Below are 24,237 nucleotides of genomic sequence, written 5' to 3'. Positions count from 1 at the left end.
GACAGCGAGAGGTCGGTGTCACAGGTGCAAGGGAGACGGTCTAATTAGAGCCCAGACTCGCTGGAGAACGGAGCGTGAATTAAAATCAGATTTCGCATAGCATTATACTAATTCATAGAAAACAGACAACCAGTTTCCTTTTCCCTTGAAAAAAGTTATTTCGACTACAGAGGTATTAACATATATGATTCAATCATCTTAATACAGGGCAATGTGATGTGTTTTGGGGAAGATCAGATCATCAATTCCAAAATCCTACCAGAATTAATATCAAATGGAAAAAAAGACGTTAGTAGAGAGATGAGATCCGAAACCCAGACTGTATAATGGTCTCATAATTATATATTCAACCCGTTGTTCTGAATATTTTAAAATATTTAAAAAAAACATTTAGGATTCAGCTAGCGAAGAAATAGGACGTTTAGCAGAATTTTAATTGATCAAATGCAGCCTCAAGGACAACCGTTTTACGCTATTTAGCATTGGTTACATTTTACACTTCGTTCAGGTGTGTGTTGCTTTGCAAAAGAAGAAAAAGTAGAATTACACTCTTATTCTAGAAGTGGTTTGGGGTCTTGTTGTCATATTGAACGATAGTCCAAGAACAGTGATACTTTGCTCACGCTATGTGGAGAACATTTTACTGCCAGCGGTGCAGTCCATAGTAAACGTGACATTTGCAATGGAGAATCATTGCATTCAGGCACTTACTGTACTGTGGCTCCGATATTGGGGAATACAACTGCACTGGGTTTAATGGTTGTGATCTCTTAGCCAGGAGATTAATTTGCGCGATTAGGACGTGCCCATCGACTCGGTTGGCTGTCGAAAACGATATACTGTCCAGATGTACAGAAGGTTTTGAATGAGCCGTAATGGAGCAAACAGGAAAAGTGCATCACTGCGTCGGGATACAAGCGCATGCAAAGCCCTTCTGTTCTCTGATGCTGGAGATACCATATTTCACAGCCCTCGCAATACAGGGAATTTTGCTGTCCACGCATGTTTCAGTTTCCCGCAGTGGGGTGGATAGAGAGTACTTGCAGCAGCCGGCTGTACAGAAAGGTACACACAGTAGCACAGGGGAAGCTTTTCGGTTTTCACTAAGGTTTTTTTAAAAGAAAACAGCACCATTTCATTACGAGTTCAGCTATTACAGCAGGTGGACCCTTCACGTGGGGGGTCGGTATACATAATTTCAGAAAATTTCGAAGCGTTTCGACTCCAGTGTAATTTTAAAATCAAATGAAGGAGGCCTTGAATTCTACACAAATACGAAAGAAGGCGCGTTAGAGTCGTTTCTATCTGTTGTCCGAATTTCTAAAAATGAAGAAACGAAACCGTTTGCCCTTACTTGCGTCAGAAGGAAAACAAAGAAAAAAATGCAGGGTGGAGAGAGGAATGTTGTTAATTTCTGGGAATTAGGTGTCGCTGCTGGTTGAATGACACATTCGAAGGAATATCTCGCACCCATTTGTCTGGAGTAGCATACTTCTGGAGGTGGACTTCTCAGATCAAAGCTACCTGCTGGCTTGCAAACTATTTAATTCCAGTCATGTCAGTCTGAAAGGTCTTCTCCTACTGTAGGTAAAGAATTCTGTCAGTATGGAAGGAATGTGTTCCTGCTATATTTTTGCATTATTCTCTGGATAGGCAGTCTGCAGTGATACACGGACTCTTTGTTTGCTATCCAGTCTGATTCTAGGGTCAAGCGATGGCACACAGATTTGTTTTTTTTTTATTCTGTTTGCATAAAAGGTTGCTTATAGTCTCTTACATCCTGCAGCAAATGATCGAATGCTGAATAAGCATGCAAGGTTCATTTCTAGTTACGTGTCATGTTAAATTGAGCAGCAAATACTCCACCACCTCTCTCTATACAGGCTTGGAGGCCCACTTTTTCCATGCACTGGAAAAAAAACATAATGTAATATTTTCTGACAGTACCCCAGTAGGTGCATCTGATAAACGTAGGATCCTTTTTTTGCAAAAGAACTGCACAACAGCATATAGTAGCTTACTCCTGATAGTGAATGAACATACCTTTCGTTATCTGAGGGTGGCTACAAAACAGTAACTGCATTATGAGGGCGAGCGCTCAGAGGCTTTTACACACAGCCCAGTGAAGGCTGTAGCTGTGTTTCATACAGCTGCAGCAAGCCTCTGAGCGCACAGAGACACCCTACCCCTTCTGGTACTAATGCATAATGCATGCACAAGCCTTTTATTCATCCAGCTGGGGAGTGAGGCTATAGAGAGAGATGCAAGCACTGTCCAGCAAAGCCTGCTGCCTTGTCAGGTGAAGGCTACACCAGGACAGGACAGTGCTTTGTGTAATTTTCCAGGGGGAAACCCAGGACATCTGGCTGGTGCATTTTGATGTGATGGAGAAGAGCAGATATCTGCTTGCTGTACAAGGTGTAACAAAGCTTTTTACACTTACCTACACTTCTGCTTTGAAATCGGCTTTGGGTAATTCATTGTTTAGCTGCTCTGTTATGCCGCTCCTGTAATAAAGATGATTAGTGCCTGGATCAGAATGGGAACTTCTCTCACTGTTCAGTTCCTGCATTGCGAGATGGTACAAGAGCAGCATCCTTTAAGCAGGGAGATGTGTTCATCTGTGCTAGAGAAAGAGAAGACTCCCTACCACCACTCCTGAGCTTAACAAAGGGATTTATGTGGTAGAAGCAGCCTATGTACCCAGTGATACACACAAGACAAGATGCTCCAGTACAGTGCTTCTTATACTTTGGGGTAGCACAGACTAGGTTTGGTGCTTCTGTGAAGCTTACTGTTTTTAAAATGCAGTTTTTAAAGCAGAATGCAGCTAACACACCAAATTCAGTCGCAGGGGCAGTCTGCAGATCACCAAAAAAATTCCAGGCTCAAGAAACAAATTCCATCTGTTATTTAAGACTAGTGTTTAATACAAAGCAACAGATTTGTACAAAGACGTAGTGCACTACAGTCCTTTTTATTGTAGAGGTCTTGTATTAAATAAATCGCAGGATACTGGTACTGTAGTGCTTATTCGTCCCCTGGGACATCTCACACGTCATGGTGTGTAATGAATTGTGAGACTGCCGCCAAGATTATGTTTGCTAAAAAAAACAGTAACGAAATAAACAAATATAGCTTTTGGAAAATGACAATCTTTCAATGGGGAAGTACAATTGCAAAAATGGTAGAGAAACGGCGCTTCTGTGACTGGGAGGGCACAAAGGTGTGATTAGATTTGATCAAAGCTTTTCAAGCAGACTCAGAAAACAAGTATGTTCCGATGCCAGTAAATAAGATCGTTTTAGTGGTATACGAAGATAGACACATACATACAACCCAGTTTGCTTGTGTTTCAATTGTGTCTAACACCAATATGATGCCCACAAATTTCCAAATCCCTTTACAATAGAAGAACATTTATTTGAATCTAAGAAGGTCTTACGCTAGGGTTTAGAGGAAATAAAGAGGGGAGAGTCTCAGATGGACAGCAAGGACAGCGCTGGGGTCCTGGGTTGAATTCAGGGTGCTGGGGTGCTGTTTGCATAGAGTTTGTATGTTCTCCACATGTTATGTTTGCTTGGGTTTCCTCTGGGTTCTCTGGTTTCCTCCCACAGACCAAAGACATACTGGTAGGTTAATTGGCTTCTATATAAAACTGGCCATGGTGTGATTGTTTGTGTTTGTGTGTGTCCTGCGATGGACTGGTGTCCCGTTCAGGGCGTAACCTGCCTTGAGCCCGTTGCTTGCCGGGTGGGCTCTGAGTCCCCCTGGACACTGTATTTGGGAGCACTGGTACTTCTGAGGTGCGCAGTCGTAGAGGCGGTGTTTGGTATCCCTAAACCTCACCCTAACCCTGCTGCACCTGTGACTCCTCTTCCCCCTGGGGCAGCTGAAATGCCACAAAATCAGGCAAGTTCAAGCTGAAAATCAGCCCTTATTTCCACTAGTTTTGGGGCATTGTTTTGACAAATTGTCTATGATTTAAAAAAAATAAGACAGCCTGTGGGAGAGTTAGAAGTCAAGATACCTTTGAAAATTTACCCACATTTGCTGAAGAATTGACAACGCTGTTTAATTTTCTTTCAAAAATATAGTTTTGGTGTATTTTATGTGTATTTTATGCTTGGGGTGTGTTTTATGCTTGGCTCCCGCCCAGCTTACCAAACTTATCATTTACCATAAACCTTTAACTTGCCTAAATATTTCAGAAGCCATGTATATAGCAGACTGTTAATAAACTGATCCCCTTTATAAGACCTTCTTTGTCGTACATAATACATTTGGCATTTCTGTTCATAAGAGCTTTCTTTTATAACAATGCTACATTGACATGGTGTAAAATACAGACAATACAAATGAGGTATTTTGGACAAAATTATCCGTGCCTTACCACGAAAGACTTTAACATCTTTTTCTTTTTTAAAAAACTTTTATTAAATATTAACAAATGTACCATTAATGTTAGTGGACAGTTTAGGTGTAGAGTTTCTAATTAAATCTGATCTTAGTGTCTGACTGCTGAAACAAGCTCATGTATGAAAAAAACAGAACAGAAATTCCCAGACTGTCAACACAACAGCTCTTCGTCTTTGCTTCTCACCTGAAAGGGTTAAACCACATCTAATCCTCCACATGTATGTAAATGTACAATAAATACACATCATACATAAATACTCATCAGAGACTCTGGAAGGTGTCACTGCCTGCACAATGTTTAGTTTAGGTCATTTCTTGTTGCAGTGAAAACTTGTAGGAACGACTAAATCCGCCCATCTGCCTTGCCCAGAATGAAAATAAAATCTCCACACAAAAAAATGTGTTTTCAATCTTCATATTTCGTCTTCTTGTTGTGGGTAGAGCTCTGTAATTGCATGTTGATCACTGCTTAATTGAAATACATCTATGGTGGAGAAAGCGATAGAGTTGTAATTTCGCCCCCCGTAAATAGAGCCTGTGGGAAACTGTTTTTAGTCGCTCAGGCCCACGAGAAGACATAAAAACCCCGCCACGTGTTCTGAAGTGAGGTTAGCGTTGCTTGCAGGGAGGAGCAGGGAACAGTTTTCTGGTGGGTTGTCAAGGCCTGATATTTAAAACTCTGCACCAATATAGCTCTGTCTTTGTGCTGCGGGGGTCACACCTTCTCAGGAATGGGGCAGCTGCGTGCGACAGAAGTGCACTTGGTAAACACGCTTTTTAAGTCTTTTGTCCCTGTCCCCTCAGGAACGGACAGCCACGCGCCGTGCAAGCGTTTGTATTGCTTTCATTCTCGCTGAGTGGCATCAGAGTGCCCTGAAACACCTGTGCCTGCCACACAAAATCACACCGACTTTGGCATCATCACAGGCCCAGCCGAGGGGCAGGAGCTCCTCCATTCTGCTCGAGCAGCATGATTACCCAAGTCGTTATTTCAAAAATCTTTATTGGCAATAAAGGAAATAATGAAGGGGCTGGCGGCCGGCCAGGATCTGTCAGTCAAAGTAATAGCTGGGCTTCCGGCTTTTCTTCTCGTGTCTGACTTGTAGTGCGACCGATGTTTCTGCTTCCATTGTTTATCGCACAAATCTGATACCTTTTCCAAAATGCTTTGTACGAGTGAATGAGAGGAAAGCCTGCTGAGTAGTTCTTATTGTGCTGCACAGAATGCGTCTCCCTTGGAGTTCTCAGCATGGATCAGCGGTAGTTTACCTGGTGACTTCCTGGCATTGAGTTGGGGAACATTTTTCCGGAAGTGAGTGGAGTCCTCACACAGCATTTGAAGTGAATCACTCTATAAAACAGAGTCTGGCCTCGTGTAAGGATCTATTACAAAAAATAGAACAGGGAAACGCAGTAGGTCCCCACTGCTGTCCCAGATACAGAAAGAAACAGGCCTTGTCAGAGGGTTTGACGGGAAGAATATCTTTTGCCTGATCCCGATCAAAGAAGTCAATGCACATGCATCGTAGTGTCTCAGACAACGACAATAATGCTGTGGGAGTGATCTTCCACAGAGTGTCACAAATCTTGAAGCATATGCTGCTGATAGTTAAGGCTGGATTAGGTAGGGTCAACCAATATAAGGGGTGGCAGATTGAGCTTGTTACTTATTTAATGTATAAAATGCTCTAAGCTCTGTCCCTAGACCATTTTTATGGCATTTTAAGATTCTTAATTAGCACTAATCTGGTGCTGCTTTACCTAAGATAACATTAGAGACCAGACGATTATCCGCGATCAGGCATCTGTGAATCTGTCCATTTTCTATTGAAGTTCAGTCAGAAAGTTCAGGATAAAGAATCTGCCCAACAGGAGGATAATCTGGCACTGGACTCCGTGACGCCTGTGCAGCTACAGTACAGTGTGGCAGCCGGCTAGAGTCCCTTCAGACTCCCTGAGAAGGATGTGTGCAACAGGAAAAGAACGAACAAAACAAGATGCAAAGTGTCTCATCTGAATGATGGCATGCGTCAGGTGAAGGCATCCTACGTCAGTAAACGTCTTTGGTGATACTGTGAGATACTGTGAGAATGACTTAGGAATAAAAAAAAACAACAGAAAAACAGAAATATTAAATTTGTCCCTGCAGATTTCAGCATGGAAGCCAGTACAAAGTCCCCCTCCCAGACCTGTGTTGCACCCCCCAATGACCTATGACCCATGACCCCTGAACCATGTCCCACATCCCTGTCCTTTCTTCTTAACAGTCGAGGCTTCACAGTTAAAGATCGTATGCTGCATTCATTAAATCGCCAGTGTGACTGGTGCTGCTGCACACATCGCTGTCTTGTTTCCAAACCCAACAATTCTGGTTTCTACACACTCTCCGTCAACACAGGGCCAGCCGACCAGTAGCAGCGCTTGCTGCTGTCTGCCCTATAGAGAAATGCGCAAGACATCTGTAATTAGATGTCTCTTCTTGTTTCTGAGGTCCATGTGGTCTTGCAGAGAAGAGAAGGGGATATAAATATTTGCTTCTACTAGAACAGTTTTCCTAGTGCTAACAGCTTCATTTATCCGAGAGGCGTGTTATGTGCTACATTGCGAGCCTGCCTCACAATATTCCAGTTCTTTTTCTTCTTCACGTATTTCATTTTACGTGGTTGTTCAGTGGCTTTACATGGATGCAGAGCCCTGATAAAAATGTATAAAGAAAGGACATGCATTGTGTATGATTCTGCAGCAGCTGAGCACAGTGGTATCCGTCATGCACTGCCTGCAGATTATATCTCAAGGTAGGCTGCGGTCATCCCATTTTGCCACTGTAGGTTGTACAGCCAGTGTTTTTATTGTAATCAATAATCGTTTATTGACACCAGAAAAAAAAAACATTGAGATAAATCCTTCCTCCTGCAATTTCATTTACTGGATTGTCTTGGTTTTATTTCTTGTGCATTTGTGTTCATTAACTTAATATTTTTAGTTACTCTGAATTTTGAATTTTGGCAAATATGTAATACACATTGGACAAAGAAGTGCATTTTAAATCAACATTTTAAATAATAAATTATGCAACATAATGATCACGTAGGGAGTCATGGTAGCTGAGACAGCAAGGGTGTCAAGCTCCTGACCAGAAGGTCCCAGGTTCAATCCCAGGTAGGGGCAGGTGAAGTAGATTGCTCTAATTCCTTCCAGATGGCTCCCAGGTCCACTCAGCCTGCTTTCCAAATGAGCACTGGGGGTTAATCCTTCTGGGGGTAACAGGCCAGCCAGAGTGTGATGCTGACCTCATCACCTCCACCTCCAGGGTCAGATGGTTGAGACAAATGGTGGCCCTTGCCCCCCCCATTCCCCATGGGCCTTTATGGCCTGAAAAGGGACCTACCTAATAATCATGTGGAACACTTTTGATCTAAATGTAAGAAAAAAAGATCTCTCAAATACACAGCCTTATGGGTGTTTTTTTTAATATACAACAAGGACCATGGGAGCTTAGAAACTCCCTTTCAGCAGTGTGTACCTATTTAACTACACCCGTACAGCGGAGTTTGTTGTGTGTTGCAGAATTCAAACTGCTTTTGATTCACCTTTCTTGAGCTGTTTTGTATTTCCTTCCTCTAAATACAAGCCTATCCCCAGCACAGTCCTTACAGGGATTTCTACCACTCCCAGCCTTTTCGGTTCATTCAGTGCTGGTTCTGTAGGTTTGAGACGGCTTTAGAATAAGACAGTATGCTCTGTAATAGGAACCATTGGAATTAGAGGTCACCTCTTCCCTCCCAAATGTTTTTCATGTGGTCCCTCTAGCAATTATTCTGCTAACCTCAGTATTGCCTTGGAAACCGCCACTCCTGCTGGCCCTACTCTTGGCACATTAGCTTTATCTGTTTAGATCCAAAGCGTTTAGTTTACTGACTCCATTTTTTTCCACATTGTAATCTTTCATTTTAATGGACTTTTTATTTGTTTATTTTTGAACGGTGGGCCTAGGATTATATATCAGTAACTGTGCTATTTTCTGGTGAGCTACAGCAACTCCAAAAACACAAATAAAATTAACTTCACTGGGTATGTATTTATATGTCACTTGAAAGAATAGGCTGGTGCTTCATTAAATGGAAAATGACAAGGGACCTAAAAATATCATGAATACCAATGTATGATAGCACATTTAAAGAAGCCAGTGGTGCAGCGTGGTTTAAGGATGTTATATGTTTTGCTTAGTCTGCTTTTAGGCTGTTAGTAGTTTTTAATATCAAGATAAATTTATCATATTTGTCATATTTGAAATGAATGTAATGTTTAGAATTTGAATCAATGGGCTCATGCATTAAGACTTGGTTTAAGACTTAGTATATGCTTGCTTGACAGTCTGTGGCTATTACAGGCCCGTCTTCAGTGTGTTCAAACAGGAAATAATCAGGACACTGTAGGGATGCCCAACTCACTTTGGTCAAAGGGAGCTTTGAAAAGGAGCCTTTTGTCTGCTACTGCCAGACTCAGTTTGCTTTTGGATTTCGGTGCTATGGAATGACACCTCCCTGACGGCTGAATTAGACTGGCGGGCAAAACCGAGCAGGTGCTTGTGGGGCTTCCTCTCCTGAGAGCGAGAAAGGCACAGGGCCAGGGGCCACACAGGGATCAGAGCAGGCCCCTCCCTGCCCAGCAGCTGCGCAGACGGCACGGACTCTACCAGGAACGGCTACGAAGTGACGATACTGGCGTTCGACAAGACCGGAAAAACTCGTCAAACGGGGGGTTTTCACAGCCTGGCAGGCAGGGAGGGCAAATGAGAAGAGAAAGAATTCCCAAGTTTATACTGAGGAGCCGACGGTATCTGCTGCTGTGCTGTGTGCCAGCTGGGTTCATAGCTTCGTGAATAGATGCAGGCAGTTGAGCAGGAATGTACAGAAGATAATAAGAGTGCTGTTAGGGAACAGCCTATTGTTTAGAAGGAGGTACCTGAAAACTTTGGCAAGTGAGGTGTACTATATGCAATGTATGTAATGTAACCTGAAGATCCTTTTCTGATTGTAACTTACTGAATCAGCCTATTTCTCTGTATTGAATTATTTCCAAAACCTAATGCTTTGCTGCCCTGAGAGGCAGAGAGAGGATTTAAATCCTGTTTCATGAAATGAATGCAGATTAAGGGAAGCCAATCCAAAAAGACCTAAAAACATGTGAGGAGTTAATAAACTCATCTAGAGGGACCTGTGTCTGTAACTCCCCACCTCATTCCTAACTGTCAAAGGAGAAGAATGCTGGATCTTGTTGTTGTGTTGTTGTGTTTCTCCAGTGGTCGACAGAAATAAAGGTCATGAAAGTCAGCCCCTCCCTAAAAAACATTCCATCCATTCATCCATTCATGAGGGATCCATTCCTATTACTGAGGCAATAAGGTTCCCTTAGTCGACTCTAAACTCTTCCTAGTCCTTGCAGTGCTTAACCAGTTCTACAATGTGAAGGGGAGCTCCAGGCTATAGCTAAAGAATATAACAATCTGGATCCAAACCAGCAACCTCCAGGCTGAAATACAGGTTCTGTCTGGTTTAATTAAATTCTAGTTTAAGTGGGAAACTTCCTGTGCACCTTTAAAGGGTAGAAGAGGTACCCCAGTACCCCTGCCGCTGACCAGCCTGTACCAGGAATAAGGTCTTTAAAACCAAACCCTTACACCATTAGTTCAGCCTCGAGAAAAATTAGGTTGTGAAGCATTGTTTTTGGAATCCTCCAGGCCAGATGGCTACATCATGTAATTCTCGAAAGTTGAAACTTGGTATTACTTAATTCAAAGCCACAAGATAGTATATCTATAAACATATTATATTTGGGAATCGCTGGGGCGATTGTTTGTGGTCACATAACATATTGCTTCCATCTTATCACAAATCAAATGTCTGCCAGACAATTTAAAACTTTCCAGAAATATGACGGCCAAGGTGAACAGCATGGATTATATCCAGATGCAGGAGGCTAAAGCTTTGGTTCCCAGATTACATCTGCAATTGGTTTTCCTCAAAAGATCCTAAAGAGATACGAGCCCCTTAATGATGATTTAACTGAACTGATTCCTGTGAGCTCAGGGCATTTTATTCCTCGCAGAGAAACGTAACAGCTGACCTTTTCTGCAGAACTGACAGAGCAGCGAAACAACACTGCCGATTACGTCAGCCTGTTTATCCCAAATCTAACACAGTTTTATCTGCTGTAACCATCTTCAAATGGCTATCATCAAGCCACGGTGTACAACATGCTGGCTTGAGTGCTGAAGAAATTCAAACACAGTTTCAAGGCTAAATGGCCTGAGTGAATTGACATGGGCTGTCCACTGATGGCGTATTCCTTAAGTGAAAGTGAAATCCATGAACGAAGTGGGCAAGTGTGATAGCCCCGTGCTGGATGACAGCTCAGTGGCCTTGGGCCTTGCTGCAGTTGTTGAGTAAATGTATCGATACTTGAAGTGGTATCTCTAGTACTTCTATTTATCTTTTTTCAAGTTCTTGCATTATATATCAAATCACACACAGAGCGTTAAGGTGCTGGGAATACAGAAGGACCCTCTGGTGACCTCAGCAATGGAAAGCAACAGTGAAGTGTTGGAGATATTCATTCTTGTCACAGCAGTTACCATGAAACACAAGCAATTGCAGGCCAGGGCTCTCCTGTGGCTCTTATTCAAAGTGTGGAAGGGGCTGACCGTATCAATCAAGAGGTCAGAGAGGGAGGAGGGGCATCAGCGTGTGAGCCAGAAGAAAATAAGCAGAGGTGGGTTCTACTGCGAATTAAAAAGAAAGCAGAAAAAATCCCCTTGGAGTGTGTGACACACCTGAGCAGAGCTCCACAGATGAGATATGGTTTTGTTTGTTCTTTTCTTCCTTTTTACCCTTTAGCACTGGTAATGACCTCTGCTTCTTCCTATACCAATAAAGGTCTTTGTCTTTTAAATAAACAGGTGCGTTGGTCTCTATTTCAGTTGATCTAATTCAGCTTTGCTGCAACAAATCTAGAACACCCCTCTATTTCCTACTGACAGTAGAAAAAAAACTGCCAGTTAAAAAGGTCACTACAGAATATCATTTCGGTCATATAATATATACAGTATATAGGAATGTGGATAGCTAAGCAGTACAGGGGCTCAGAAAACAAAATGTTACTGCAAAATATCAAAAGGTGTTTTTACTTTATACAGCAGTCCATTTCCAAAGAAAGCATCTTTAAGATTTTTCTTGCTCAGCACTTTAAGTGGAAATCCCTTTGGTATGATCTTCAAAACACAGCATTGAAAATCTTTCAGTTCTCAGTGGGTTCTTAGATTAGGTTTCTCATTTGACTCTTTTTCCCTATATATCTGCGTCATTTGTTTTTGTCTACTGCAGGTTCTAAAAATTTCACAAGGGTGAGACTTTAAAGGGTGAGACTACGTCTGGGAATTTTTTTTCACATTGCCTGTAGATATTTTACAGTGCATAGTAGAAAAGAGACTAAGTCATATTCTGGGGAAGGACAAACATTTTCTCACTTGTCTCACTTGAATTAGGAAATTTACTGTGCTTTCAAAAAGAAATTAATCAGATGTGAGCAGTGTCTGAACAGAGCAGCGTTTGACATTAGTTCGAACGGAGAGCGAGCACATTGTACAAAGAGACCAATTTTAAATACTCTAGTTTTGAAATCAATACCAGCAAATCATTTCTGCATGATGGCACTAATCAGGAACAAATCTTTTACATCCCATGCTCAGAAAAAAAGAGTATGAAATCAAGCTTCAACGAGATAAGTACAAAGATGTGCATCTGTGTTTTCCAGGAAACCAATCTTACATTTTCCACCTTCAGTAATTAAGATTTTAGAAAAAGAAAACAGTGAATGAGGATTAGATCGCTTTGCCTGAAGAAGCACTACCTGCTCTGCTGTGTGTGCGGGGTAAAAGGAGAGGAGAGGGGTGTGTGTATGTTTGTCAGGCCACAGACAGATTAAGAGATGGATTTCAGTGCCATCCACCATAATTACCCATCTCTGACTAATACAGGCCTGACTGAACAAGGGGTGGGCACCCAGATGTCCATCTTCCCAAGACTACTCTAATCATTGGAAGTGCTTTTTACTCTTAAGACTGGGATCTGTCTCTGCAGGCCTCTTCTGTTTTCACTGATTACTTTCCTCTTGACATGAGACATGCATGGCTGCAGCCCACTAGGGCTGAATTGGGCTGGAAAAGCAACAGTCCTAGATTCTCTCCTCTTGTGGGAGATCTGAAGAGGAGACCACCTGGCTGTTATCCTCTCTCCTGCGAACAGGCTGGTGAGGAAGGTTTCGACTGCACTGAATCAGATCAGACTTTTTAAAGATCTCATCACGCACACAAGGAGAAATCGAGATGGCTCAGTAAACGCTACGAAACCTCCAATATAGTCCTTCATGTTACTAGTCACCACACCTTTGTTTTAATTTGCAATTAGTCCAATAACAGGTATTCCCCTCAACTTGACAGGAAATGTAAAAGAGGAATAATGAAATAAATGCACCAAGAATCTAAAAGGATTCAAAGCAGAACTATTAACAAAGTAATGTGGACGATCTTGCAATTGCACAATTTACATGCTTCGTTAGCCTTTCGAAATCTCATCCACTTTCTTCATGAGTGTCAGGTAGAGAGAGTATTTTGTGCTGGATCAAAACTTGTAAGGAATAGTGAATTGCTCCATCCTTTATAATCCATAACAGGAATTGAATTAATGTATTTGCGATATTATTTATCTTTTTCACATGGAATAACTCCAATGCAGTAGCTATGCTGTGTCAGCACGGATATATCGGCAATTGTTTTTGTCGGAAAGATTCACTCACTGGTTTAATAACATAAATAAGCCTTTGGCCAAAATGGCTAAACCTCAGAAATATGTGAGTCATATTAGCAAAGCATTGCATCTTTAACAAAATAACAAAAAGAGCAATGACAACAAAAGGGTGACAGTAAAAGTACCACAAGGAGTTTTGTGGAAGTGAGATTATTCCATGTTGATGTTATCTAGTTTACATTTGGTTACTTCACAGTAAAGGTATGGTATTGGAGCCTATAGAAACAAAGTTACAGAAAACAAGTCAATAGTCTTTGATTCATTTAATTAAAACCAATGCAAAGAAAACTCTGGAGTGTGAAAAGAGCTGTATAGTAACTGGTCGAGCTAAGCAGTAAGAAAGAGTTTTTAGCCAACTTCATGATCAGGCAGTTGCAATCAAATCTGATGTTTGCAGACATGTGACTATTTGTCCTTTAGAAGTGAAATAATATTTGGCACTTGAACCGTGTAGCTGATACTTGGAAGACAAACTTTGAAACAGGAAAGCCTCTTTAAAAGACCCCACGGGAATGTTCCACGCCCCTGGGGAAAAAACAAACTTCGGCCATCCTGTGTGACAGCAGATATTAAGCATGAGCAGGAAAGAGAGGAGAGGAGAAAAGCCGCCGTTGAAAGAGAAAGTCAGAAGAGCAGCGAGCTCAAGGAGAATCGAGCAGAGATGTCGAAGCTCAGACCATGCATTTTTGTGGTTAACCCTCTGAAGTCTGTGGCCAGGCTTACCCATTAAGGGCAGGACCAGTGCTAGGAATCAGGCATCTGGAGACACTCGTGGCTCCCCCTTTCCAACATTGAAAACATATTTATCTAAAAAAGACCAGTTTTGGAAGTCACAGCATCTGCTTCAGTCAGCACATTGTGGCCGGCTACCCTCTCGATGGTATTTCCAGAATGAGCTATAACATTGCGCAGCATGAGAAAACCAAGTCAGGCATTTCAATGTGCAGAACTTTGCAGAGCCTGGAGTATTTCTTCTGTGGCACAGAATTTGACCCTGACTTGACTCTGATACGACTTTCTAACATTGGTCTTTTTCTGAAAACATACCTCATTCCTCTGGTAACCCCCTTCGATTCCTCCCCCCGTCCAGCTCTGACCACTTGTCCTAGTTTAAGCGCTGCTTTCTGAAATAGAAATCAGGGCTTGTTCATCTCTTTGGGGACTTTAAATTAGGTCTGCTCTTAAAACTGTCTGCTTTCGAAACTGCATGAGACTCAGCGCGGTCCTTTGGCTAAGACTCGTGGCCCAGATGAGCACAAATCACTGTGTTCAGCCAGAAGGAAGATGTTGAGATGATTTTTTTAGCAAGGTGACCGATCCACACTGACAGTCTGTGACCGAGGATTGTAAACACAGGCACGTGGTCTCTTTTTTTTTTTAAAGTGCACCGTGTGAATATTACATCATGGTTTTCTTTATTGTTCATTTCCTCATCTGCAAAGAGTGGGAGCTATTTAGTAAAGCATGATGTGTTGTGTCACAGGGAGAGAGAAATCTTGCTCTGCTGTGGTTAAAAGAAATGCTTCTTTGGACGCAAGAATGCTACTGAATTGCTGAATGAGTTTTGGTGGTTCCTCCCTTGGTTTTGGAGCAGGCTGTCTTGGCACTGACAGATGGCATTTACCATCCGTTTTGCCCGTATTCAACAGATTATCCCAGAATGTTCTCTAACAATCAAGCAAATGCAAATATGTCTGCTTTCTTCGAATGTTGCTGACATCTTGATCTCTTAAAACCGTATATACTGTTGCGAATTTTTAAATTTCCCAAAGCTTTTCGAAACTGATTTCTCCTGAAAGCTGTGTGTGCAGATCTCTTAGAAAGGCTCTAACTGCTCAGGTCATAACTGGCTATATTTTATCAAATATAAGCTGACTCGAAAAAAATTGTAAAAATCTACAGCACTTTATCCTGAATGTATTTCTGTCAGATACATGAAAAATTTCATTGGTCTTAAAGGAGCACAATCAAAGAGGAATAATTTAGATGGGATTTGAAGACACCTCAGCTCTCCTCTTACAAAAAAAGAAAAGTGCTCATAGTATTGGATTGGCATATATATTCAGTTAATATAATTCAAATCCTCTTTAGTGGCCAAGTCTTACAACATTATTACACTCAGAAGACATCTAATGTATTAAATTACAATAGGCTGTCTTTATTTCATCTCCTTGCTTCTTAAATTAAAACTGGATGTTTGGATAAAGAACATTTTCCCTAATGTAGGGAGTTTTGCATGGTAAAAGATTTTGGACAGGAAGCTCATTTTTTGCTGTAGTGTGGTGCACAAGAATGAAAAAAAGATCTTTAAAGTCTTTTTGAGTGCTATAAATGATATTTCACTCCCTAGTTTTTTTGTTTTCATTTGTGGTTAGGAAAAGTACTCCTCTCACAGGGATTGGCACCAGTGATTCATAGAGGAAGGGAGAGCCTGCATTCAGAGCTCAGTTTGGATAATGTTGATGATGTAATGGAACAGAAGTGGTTCATTCATAAGACCCTTTTCTTACACACAAGAACACTAGAGCTTCAGAAAGAGAACATGTGCTGGGCTTGTTTACATAAAATTGTTTTGCATTGTCTTAATTCAAAAGGGATATGAAATATTTGTTTGTAAATAATATGGTTAGTTACACAAAGGGCAGTTTAATGATGCAGTGGTTAGTTAGCATTGCTGCCTCAAAAGGGCTGAGGCCCTGGGCTCAGTTTAAGAACTGGGGACTGTATGTGTGGAGTGTGTAAAAGAAGGAGCTCAAGCTTTGCTGAATGCAGAGAGTCAGGTAAGACTGAGAAGCAGATTTTTTTTTATTTCCTGAAACAGGCTTCCCAGCCCTCATGAGTTCCTGTGCTACTGCATTACCCCCTCCTCTTCTGTTCAGGACATGGTGTTACTGTGGCAACAGGTTTGGTGCTAGCACTTTCCAGCAAGTGTAAATCTACCCCCCCAGCCTGTCGCTACATCACTACAACCAAAATAGCCTTTTGTCAGGATGGCTCTGATTGTACAGTCTGCCTAGGTTATGCATCTGTGGTTGATAACTCTCCTTCTAAAAGTGAAATGACCTGTCAATTGGAACCTTATGTGAATCAATATTCACCAGCCATGCTTAGGAGTATAACTGGGGGCACTGTTATTCAGATCCATCAACAGTAAGACAGTTGGCTCCCAATTTATTTGACCTTTGATACAATGTCCCTGAAAGCAAGGAAGCAAAAATAAAAGTGATCTTTTGTTGCAAAAATAAACAAAAAAAAAACTGAATGGTTAGACTATTAGAATTCTATGAAACAAAAGAACAGATATTGTATCCTATTAATGTTAGAGGGACTCTGAGTGTAAAATAGACTCACAAACGTTTCTGATCATATGTGTGGTTTAAATTTCTTATGTCCTCTTTCTGGTCATGCTGGGGAAGTTTTGTATAGCTGTACCTAGAATAAATGAGGATAGTACCTTAGATCTCCAGACAATTCTTGTACTTTCCCCATGATGTTTTGGTACTCACCACTACCCTGCGACTATCAAGGTGACCTTCCAGAAGCTCTGTTGAGGTTTTGTGAAACTACCTGACAAACGTTTGAACACTGTGTATTTAGATTGATATGTAATTATTCTTTTCAAGTGCGCAATTGATGTCCCTTCACAGATCTTAAGTTTTCATGTATTTGTATCACGTGCTTCTATATTTTCTTTGCCAACTTTTAGTTAATCAAGGCTAAATATGGAAGCTTTTAATTATTTTGGGGGGAAAACATTAATATGAAAGTCACCCTACAAGATACATTCTATAGAATACCACATAAATATATTGCTTAATATACTATTGTACATACTTTTATTACCTGCTTTAATACCATGTAATGTACTATGTTACACACTACAGTTGTACAGAGGTGTACTATAGTATCTACAGTATCTACAGTACTAGTACTGAGATGTAATACTGCTGTGAAAATACAGTATACACTATAGTATGTCTCAGTGGACTGTATTTAATACTGTACTTCTCCAAACTGTGTTATGACACCCACTCTATAATATAGAGCTTCAAAGAAACATAACAGCATATTAAGCCAAGTAATGTTTCAGACACTTTCCTTTCCCTTTGTTGGTTCCTGGAATTTTATTTTCACAGAAACTGCTTTTTTTTTTTTCGCCTGCGCACATGGGACAGGAGTTTCGGCATGGTGTTGGGGTTCTCGCGTGCGATGGAATTTGTCTTTTTAGCCTCAGTAACAAAACAAAGGCAAAATGAAAGAAAACATGTCTCACTATGGCAAGCACTTTGGCTGCAACCAGGTTCCCGAGCAGCAGATAATAGTTTGACAGTCTTTTCAGAACAAATAAGTGAAGCAGTGAAGAAAGCAGGTCCATTAATCCAGGGATAGCCCAGTCACTGGATTCCAACAGGCATTTCAAACATTTTTAAACATTTCCTGCCCAGCATATTTATTCCTGGCTTATCAGTTGATAGGTTATTTTAAGCTTCCTTTAATTAGTCAGCCTGCATGTGGCAATTTCGCTGGAAATATACAAAACAGCCTGGCAGGATGAGCAGACAACTGTCAAGAAATGTTGCTCACCTTGATAAACAGGAGGGGAAAAGGGCAAAGGGATTTTATACACTTGCAACACACTTCACATTCTGATTTAGCAACAGCTCTGTGGCACAATGTTGTTTTTTGCAAAGCAAAACCGTGACAGGGATAGATTGTATTCTGTCCATGGTGGAACCCGTGTTTTTGGGGGATGTTTAGGATGTGAGAAACCAAACACTCCTGTCTCCTTCTGGGTACTGAGATCTGCAAAGCAAGGGCCGTAGCGATAGGCATCCCGAACTGCGAGGAAGAGTGAAAAGAAAAGGCAAGAGACAATCCAGAGTAAGGCCCGGAAGAACAGGCTAACCTCTGGCACGCATTCCCATTGTGGTGACCGGCTGTTTGTGTTGGAAACTGGAGTTTGCCACACCAGCACGTGAAATGTTACATGAATACATGTATCTTTTAACACATCAACCATGCCAGACTGGCATGCCCATTGTTTTTGCAGAAATCAAAGGAAAATCGAAGTACTAAACCATGCGCCAAAGTTTGCTACAGTTGACCACAGTGAACTACAGCATTGACCACAGTGAACTACAGCATAACATGGTGTACTTTGCCAAAATTCCACTATATGTACTGTATCATTATGTCTCCTCCTGCGGGTTCTATGAGCTAGTCTTCTGAGTCATGGCTAATTGGGATTTCTGTAACCTTGCCATTGCTCTGCAGAACAAGACAGGGAGGGCAGGGAAATAAAGGACTCAAAAGCCACCCCAGTCAACCCTTTCAGTATCCTCCCTGATGAATTATTGGATGCAGAGAAATGCAATCTAAAACATTCGTGGCCTTGTACTGTACGTCTCAAGGGAGAGGTAAGCAAGCTAGTGTAGGGGGAGAGGGAGGGGCTGGTGTGCTATGGAGTTTGGGTGAGCCGAGCAGGGCCTGTGTGTGTGTGTTCACACCCTCTCTTCTACACCTCCCTGGGCTCCTGGGAGATTTCGCTGTGGCGCCAGTCTGGACAGGCATGTCCATAGCAGGTGCCCACTGCCGCCAGCAAGACGCTACACCATCTGGCGTGGGATCTTCCTCTCAGTGGGACAGTCGAGGTTCACAATCAGTCTGCAGCCAGCTAACACTGCCATCTAATTAGAGCGGCTCGGCAGCCCCCGAGACAAGCACGCTTCCACTGCATCGCATCCGCGTGAAGCGGGGCACCGGCACCCCGGGGGATGAATGGACACCCTGTATCGACAGCAACATGCAGCTGATTTCATGGAGTTTCTAGCGAACGTCTGGGAGGGATGAGAACAGCCAAGTTCAATCAGCTGTAGCCATCTGTAATCTGTCCATCTTTTGCCTTCCTCCTCTACCCCATCTCCACCTCTGCAGCTGCCCCTTGGCCACTCCCCACTCTGCAGGGGGGTCCCAGTGTCCTTGTCTTATGGCCAAGAGGTTAGCCCTTAGTCAAGAGGGTTAAGGCAAATTCTAACTTAAAATACTCACTAAACCTCTAAATATGCCTAATTCCTGGCTGTTGTCAATCCTAGTGAAATGTTGTTTTCCCAGCTATCCTTATTGATACATTCCCTAGTGTCGATTTTTGCCTTCTTCAGTGATAATGAATAATTCAAAAAGACAACACCAGCAAAGACTATTCATCAGACAGATGGACAGAGGAAAATATTCTTTTTCACTAGTGACTTATGCGTTTAGCATAATATATTGATCACTTCTATCTTTTACATCTTTTCTAGTCAGGTAACCCACAGGGCACAGCTTTGGAAAATCTAAAAAGAGCACCAGAACACCACAGTGTTTATCCACGTGGGTGATTATCAGGCAGGATGAGGTGCCCTCAGATCTCCTAATTGGAAGCAGGGTGAGGAGAGTCAGTCACAGGATAACCAAAGATCCCAAGGGACTAGACAGATTAGGGCAGTGTTCCCTAAATGAGACCTGAGATAGCCAGGCTCTTCTAAGTCTGGCTTCATCAGCTCCTCAAAGCAATTTGTCCTGTATTGCAGATTCTGGGGAGAATCATAAAGCAGGCAAAGAGGACTAGTTTAGAGTCTGGCTGTAAGAAGAGGAGCTAAGTGTGAAAAGTGGTGTTTTTACAAGACCTAGAAACGTGAGCCATCTGGTCTGGCTTTTTTTATTTGACTGTTTCCTTTTTGACTCATGTGCGTGTGTGCGGATTTGCATATTTTTACGCTTTTCCAGTTTCACAGTGAAAGTGACCTCATTAAAATGTTCCTTTTTCTGAGCCCAAAAGAGTAGCTCTATGAGCTTAGTGCCAGCTTTAAAGACTGAATCTCTACCCAGACCGTTATGAGACTCACTACATTTTGCCGCTGAATTTTTGTGGGTTTGAAAATAAATATGAAACTGGAAAGCTGTAGTAATTTTTGACATGTAAGTGGAGATACTATTGCGTTCTGTATTTTAAATACAGTACGTATAAAGACAATCAATACAGAGCAGTGAAAGATGCACTCTAAACTCTCTCATGTAACAAGAATACAATATCAGGTTAAAAATAAAACAAATATTCACATTCTAACATAGCATATTTCAGTGCTTGTCAAAACATAATGGCATACAACATGCCCAGTTTTACAAAGCTATTCTATACACAGTGCCTGGAAAAAAAGATGAGATAATTATATTAACGGGCAGATCTGCAGTCCCAGACACATTATGCAGACACAGCTTGCCTTGTCCAGAATTAATGGCCATATTTGACCTTTATACATTTTTTTGCCATTAATTAAGACTCATCCCAAATGTGTAGTAGCAGAGTTACATGGGTATAAAAATCTCCAAGCAGCAGGTGACATACTTAATTCAGCTCTGTTCAATGCCTGTCAATTTGCCTGTCAGACACTAACACAGATTGCATGGCCATCCTGTAGTGTGAGAGAAAAATACTCCCATGTATGCCTAATCCTTCAGCAGCTCTGCTGCACGAGAAAGCTGGAACCTCATAATGAGAGTGTGCCTGATGCATCAAATTAACTGTTAAGTAGGGAGATGAAGGGCCTCTTTACTTGATTCCAGGGCTTGACAAGTATATAGAATGGGTCCAATCCCCTCCCTGCGGCGTGCATGCCATCTGTGGAGCAGTACTGACTGACAAGGCCTTCAGTAGCTCCAGCACCTGAGAATTTTCAACCATAGTGCTGAGTGTCAGTAAATCCCCACGCTTCACATTCCAGGCATGACTGGAGCTGAAATCTTTATTACAACGAGAAGTCAACTACAATGATAAATACCCAGCTACATGGCCTTCCACAAGTAATTGTGAATAATAAAGAACACCATCGCTTGACACGCCTTTCTGACGCTGTCCGTGCGCTGTGGTGTGATGAAAGACAGTTTCACACGCCACATCTACAAGCCTTTTCATTTCTTCGTTTAACTATATGTATAGGGTTTGTTCATACCGCACAGAAGTTGGTTACTTCTATATTTGCAAAGGCAGTCAGTTTTCTTTCTGAAAACATCTGCTTTTCTTTAATTCAAGATCAGTCCTTCCTTTTCCAGTGAGGAGACAAAGCCGGTGTTCTATCATTCGATAGGGACTTCAGTATAACACAGTGCTTTTGCTAGGTACTCTTCCACGTCTGTGCTTCATATTTTATGTGAAGTATAGGCAATAGATACAGTGGTTATGGAAATTGTTTTAAGACAAGAACACTTTCACCTTGGACTTAAAAATTAGAAACCTACCATTTTTTAAAAAATGAAAAGGTACCCTGCCATTCATTTATAGCTGGCACAGTTTTTTGAAAAATCAGAACATAATAATCATAATTCCCGTGTTTCTGCAATTGTTTCTTGAATATTACTTTTAGATTAATGACACCAGCATCGCTGTTCAATCTGGGGTTTATTTCATTACTCACAAAGGTGAACTGCAGGACTCAGAATTCTGTGACCCCTTTAACTTAAAACTAGTGAGGCAACTGGTCTTATTTTTGGGCAAGAAAACGCCACAGAGCCACAGCGACAACAATAGTGTGTCTGCAATGCAAAGGGTGCCCGCTGTTTTGTAGCCTTTGCCCAACTATTTTTATAACTGTAACTGCAGGAGGCAAATGTGTGAATATCTAGTATAATCTGTGAAAATTATTTTGTGCATATACAGTATAAAAATACATATTCTGCAAGAATATTGCCTAAAATACACCGAGTTAGAATTGATGAAAGGGTGGATCTGTTTTTCACAATAATTGCAACCTTGCAGGAATATTGCCAACTGTGCAATGCAATAAAAAGTATAGAAGGCAAAGCTTTGCCAGCATGAAACCATTACACTTAAGGGCAGGTTCCTTAAAGCAGGGTTATGACAAGGGCAACAGGAATTCCCTATGATTCTCATATTAATGTGTGAATGCACAACTTCCACTTGAAAAGAATAAAAAAGCTATTTTAGGCTTTGAGCTGATGATATGCAACTACCAAATGTGCATCGCAAAATGAGCAGATTGACATGCATGTCAGACTCCTATGTGTAAAGTATTCAAGGTAATGCTCTACAATCTGGTAATTATCAAAATGGTGGCATTGTGATTTGAAGTTGCTGTAAAGTTTAGAACTACACACCACAGAAATTATAAGGAAAAAAACGCTTGACACACCTTTACTTTGAACAAGCCTCTCTTCGTGGACTCCAGAATGAAAAGGGAGGGCTCAGTGTAATCAGAGATATATTTTTGGATGGAAAAGCAGACGCTGTCTAGCTCCACTGACTTCACAGTCCCATAATGGCAGAGTGTAATTATACTGGATTGCATGGGGACATTTGGGACAGGATGCGTTCGATCAATCTCTGTGAAATGGCTGAATCAAAATTCTGTGCAGAAATCTTTGAGGTGGGATTTACTCAAGAGCAATAAAGCTATCAGCATTTCTGTTATTTATTGGAGTCCATGCCAGACAGAGGAGCGCATGACTCTACGGAAATACACTGTTAAAGCATCACTGTGCAAAGGTGATAAACATAGACAGTGACGAACATTTCAGGGCAGCATGGTGGTCCAGTGGTTAGCATTTCTGCCCCTCAGCGCTGGGGAGCAGGGCTCAATTCAGGACCTGGGGTGCTGTTTGTGTGGAGTTTGTATGATCCCCAGTCCATGTGGGCTCCCCCTGGGTGCTCCAGTTTCCTCCCATAGTCCAAAGCTTATTTGGCTTCTGGGCAAATTATACGGGAGTGTGTGTGTTTGCGTCTGTGTGTGCCCTGCGATGGACTGGCCTCCCTTCAGGGTGTATCTGGCCTCGCGCCCATTGCTTGCCAGGATAGGCTCTGGCTCCCCTGTGATCCTGTATTAGATAAAGCGGTAAGAAAATGGATTGATGGATGAATATTTTAAAAATCCCAAGCCAACTCTATGGGTCTGTTATACAGATAGCAAGCTTACTTACATTATCAATGGAAAAATGCATCTACAGTGTACTTTACAACAGAGATCTCTAGCAGTACTTTTTTTTTTAGGAAGGGCAAAAAGAAAAAAAAGTTTTGTATCTAATTGCAGTTTTGTTTCTCAATTTCAGGTGTACTCCTGGACATTCAGAAGCACTTCAACGTGAAGGACAGTGAAGCTGGCTTGTTGCAAACAGGTAAGTCTCATTAATGTTACTTTTGACCCAGAAATCTTCTGCCTCGTATTATGGTGGTGACAGTTCTGTGGAATCAGGAGGAGAAATAGTTCACTACACATTTTTGCCTGTGGGTTGAGCTATAAGTCAACACAATACTGCAGATGTTGTTTACTCCTGATCAATGCTTCATCTTAAGCCTCCTACATTGCTCTGTTAGGGCTCCTTAGATGGCTTGCTAAATGTTTTCAGGTTCCTTGCTAATAGCATAGTGACAGAAAACCATATGAATTGGGCTCTTTAATAAAACAGGAAAAATAATGCTACATTGTTGAATATCAACTACAAAAGTGGCTTTACAAACAGCAAAGAAATGCCCCCAGAACCAGCTATAAGCCTAATTTCTAACTAAACGGATTGAAACTCCAAAGGGGTGACTTGTTTCTAGTAAGATAATAAGCTTGCATTCACCTCCGTAAGAGACCTTCCTTGTTAATCAACTTAAAGCTGTGCCTTGTTCCCCAACTCCCTGTGTTCAGCCAGTGCTCCAGTAAGAGACATGGTGACTCAGTGAAGTGCTGCATAAAGTCTGTGGGCATGCGGGCCACTTTTAAACCACACAGAAAATGAAAACTCCTGCACATGACTGATGATGATAAATGTGTTTCCGTATTTGTCAGAATTCATTGGAAAGGCACTACGGTGAAGTGTTTTGACTCCTAGATAAAGAGCTAATATTCTCAGCTATTTCTTTAAAGATCATTGATTAAAACTAAATCTGTTCTATTTATTTTCCCTTTTCTAAAAAAAC

General features: G+C 41.6%; 1 protein-coding gene across 2 annotated transcripts in view; it reads left to right on the top strand.

Moving 5' to 3' along the window:
- Nucleotides 1–24,237, top strand: part of spns2 (SPNS lysolipid transporter 2, sphingosine-1-phosphate) — an 89,755-nt gene that overhangs the window by 2,144 nt on the left and 63,374 nt on the right. For both annotated transcript variants that reach the window (XM_015367774.2, XM_006640829.3), the window contains exon 2: nt 23,382–23,447. In XM_015367774.2, coding sequence (XP_015223260.1) covers nt 23,382–23,447 — 66 coding nt within the window. The remainder of the gene's footprint in view (nt 1–23,381; nt 23,448–24,237) is intronic.

The sequence above is a fragment of the Lepisosteus oculatus genome, chromosome 26 (assembly GCF_040954835.1).
Source record: "Lepisosteus oculatus isolate fLepOcu1 chromosome 26, fLepOcu1.hap2, whole genome shotgun sequence".
Classification (NCBI taxonomy): domain Eukaryota; kingdom Metazoa; phylum Chordata; class Actinopteri; order Semionotiformes; family Lepisosteidae; genus Lepisosteus; species Lepisosteus oculatus.
The sequence above is the reverse complement of the archived record's forward strand: the minus strand, read 5'-3'. Positions and strand labels throughout refer to the sequence as shown.